Source organism: Triticum urartu, chromosome 7, assembly GCF_003073215.2.
Source record: "Triticum urartu cultivar G1812 chromosome 7, Tu2.1, whole genome shotgun sequence".
NCBI classification, from domain to species: Eukaryota; Viridiplantae; Streptophyta; class Magnoliopsida; order Poales; family Poaceae; genus Triticum; species Triticum urartu.
In genome coordinates, this window is record NC_053028.1 from 74058647 (window position 1) to 74060329 (window position 1683).

At 55.5% G+C, this 1683-nt stretch overlaps 1 protein-coding gene across 1 annotated transcript; it reads left to right on the forward strand.

Annotated features, from left to right (window-relative positions):
- Positions 1-578: 578 nt before the first annotated feature.
- LOC125520767 (histone H3.2) lies at positions 579-1224 on the forward strand. The gene has a single exon (XM_048685782.1). The coding sequence runs from the start codon at positions 661-663 to the stop codon at positions 1069-1071; it is 411 nt and encodes a 136-aa protein (XP_048541739.1). The 5' UTR covers positions 579-660; the 3' UTR covers positions 1072-1224.
- Positions 1225-1683: the final 459 nt, after the last annotated feature.

The window sequence follows — 1683 nt, forward strand, 5'->3', positions numbered from 1 at the left end:
CACGGTGGACCGGGCTGACGTGACGGACGCGCCGGGGCACGCCCGTCGCCCAGGCCGCCTCATATCCTTCCTACATCTCGGCTGGATGTGAGGGGTTCGGACAGCCCAGGTGTTTAGGGCCGGTTTGAGGTGCCCAAATGAGTCGTTTTATTCTTACCGGTCAGCGACCGTGGCCCGGACTTTTGAGACCGATTTGGGGCGCCTGACTGTAGAAGCTTTTACATTCTCTTCCGAGTCAATGCTCTTTCTTTGCTACCCTCAAAAAAACGTTTTTTTTTGCTGAATTCCGGTGAAATACGTATCAGCAAATTAAACGAGCACACATTAGAAATTGTTCTGGCAACCTGGCCCACTCACCAAGTGAGAAATGCTGCCACGGATCACGATCCGCGCCTTACCCGCAGAACCACATCTCCACCGTCCATCCCTCCCTGATCCAACGCCCCACCTGATCCCGCGCGCTCCTCCCTCCGTGGCGCGAAGATCCGGCCAAAGCCCGAAAATTTCGGCTCGAAATTCTCAGGCCGCGCGCCATCCTCCAAATCCCCACCCCCTTCTTAAACCACCCACCGCTCCGGCTAACCCCCACAACTCAGATCGCCGCCGCACCCGATCTCCCAAGAACACACCACCACCAGAGCCGCCGACCCCCAATCCCCGATGGCCCGCACGAAGCAGACGGCCCGCAAGTCCACCGGCGGCAAGGCGCCCAGGAAGCAGCTCGCCACCAAGGCTGCTCGCAAGTCGGCGCCGGCGACCGGCGGCGTGAAGAAGCCCCACCGCTTCAGGCCGGGAACCGTCGCCCTCCGTGAGATCCGCAAGTACCAGAAGAGCACGGAGCTGCTCATCCGCAAGCTCCCCTTCCAGCGTCTGGTGCGGGAGATCGCGCAGGACTTCAAGACCGACCTCCGCTTCCAGTCCTCCGCCGTCTCTGCGCTGCAGGAGGCCGCCGAGGCGTACCTGGTGGGGCTGTTCGAGGACACCAACCTGTGCGCCATCCACGCCAAGCGCGTCACCATCATGCCCAAGGACATCCAGCTCGCCCGCCGCATCCGTGGGGAGCGCGCCTAGGTTCGTCCTGGTCGCCGGTAATGCTTGCTAGCTGTTCTTGTCGTGTGATCCTGGTGTGTGTCTGGTGCTTCTGTTTGTCGGTGTCGATATGATGTGTCATCTGGTCCTATGTATGGTGATGGTCGAATGAAATTGCAATGGAAAGTTCAGTTATCGATCTGATGCTCGAATGAATTTAATTCTGCTTGTAAATTACTCCGTGATTTTGCAATGGTGTTCTTGTCACGTGTACCAAGTTGTTGCCGTGATGGAATTAGAAGATATGCTGTGTCCCATGGGCTTCTTGATTTTGCTGGGGCGCTCTGTTATTTTTTGTTTGTCGCTGCGTGATTCAGTTTCTTTGCATGTTTGTACAGGCATTTGGTTAACTCATTTCAGCTTAAGCCTCTGTCTGATGTGATTCTGAACTATGGTAGGGCTAGTTGATAGCTGAAGGTGAAGTCACGACATGTGTTGTGATTCTGAATTATGTCTCGTCCGGCCGCCATGGTTCCATCCTGTTGATCCTGATTGGATTCGATCCGTTCTGTTATTCTAGTCCACCCGTGCTTTGAGTTGTTACTGCTAGGTTCTAGTTGATGTAATGGTCGTTTGCTGTTGATTACCAGTTGG

Bases quoted from the DNA above. Each gene is read 5' to 3' on its own strand.
- LOC125520767 (XM_048685782.1), top strand. From the start codon at position 661: ATGGCCCGCACGAAGCAGACGGCCCGCAAGTCCACCGGCGGCAAGGCG.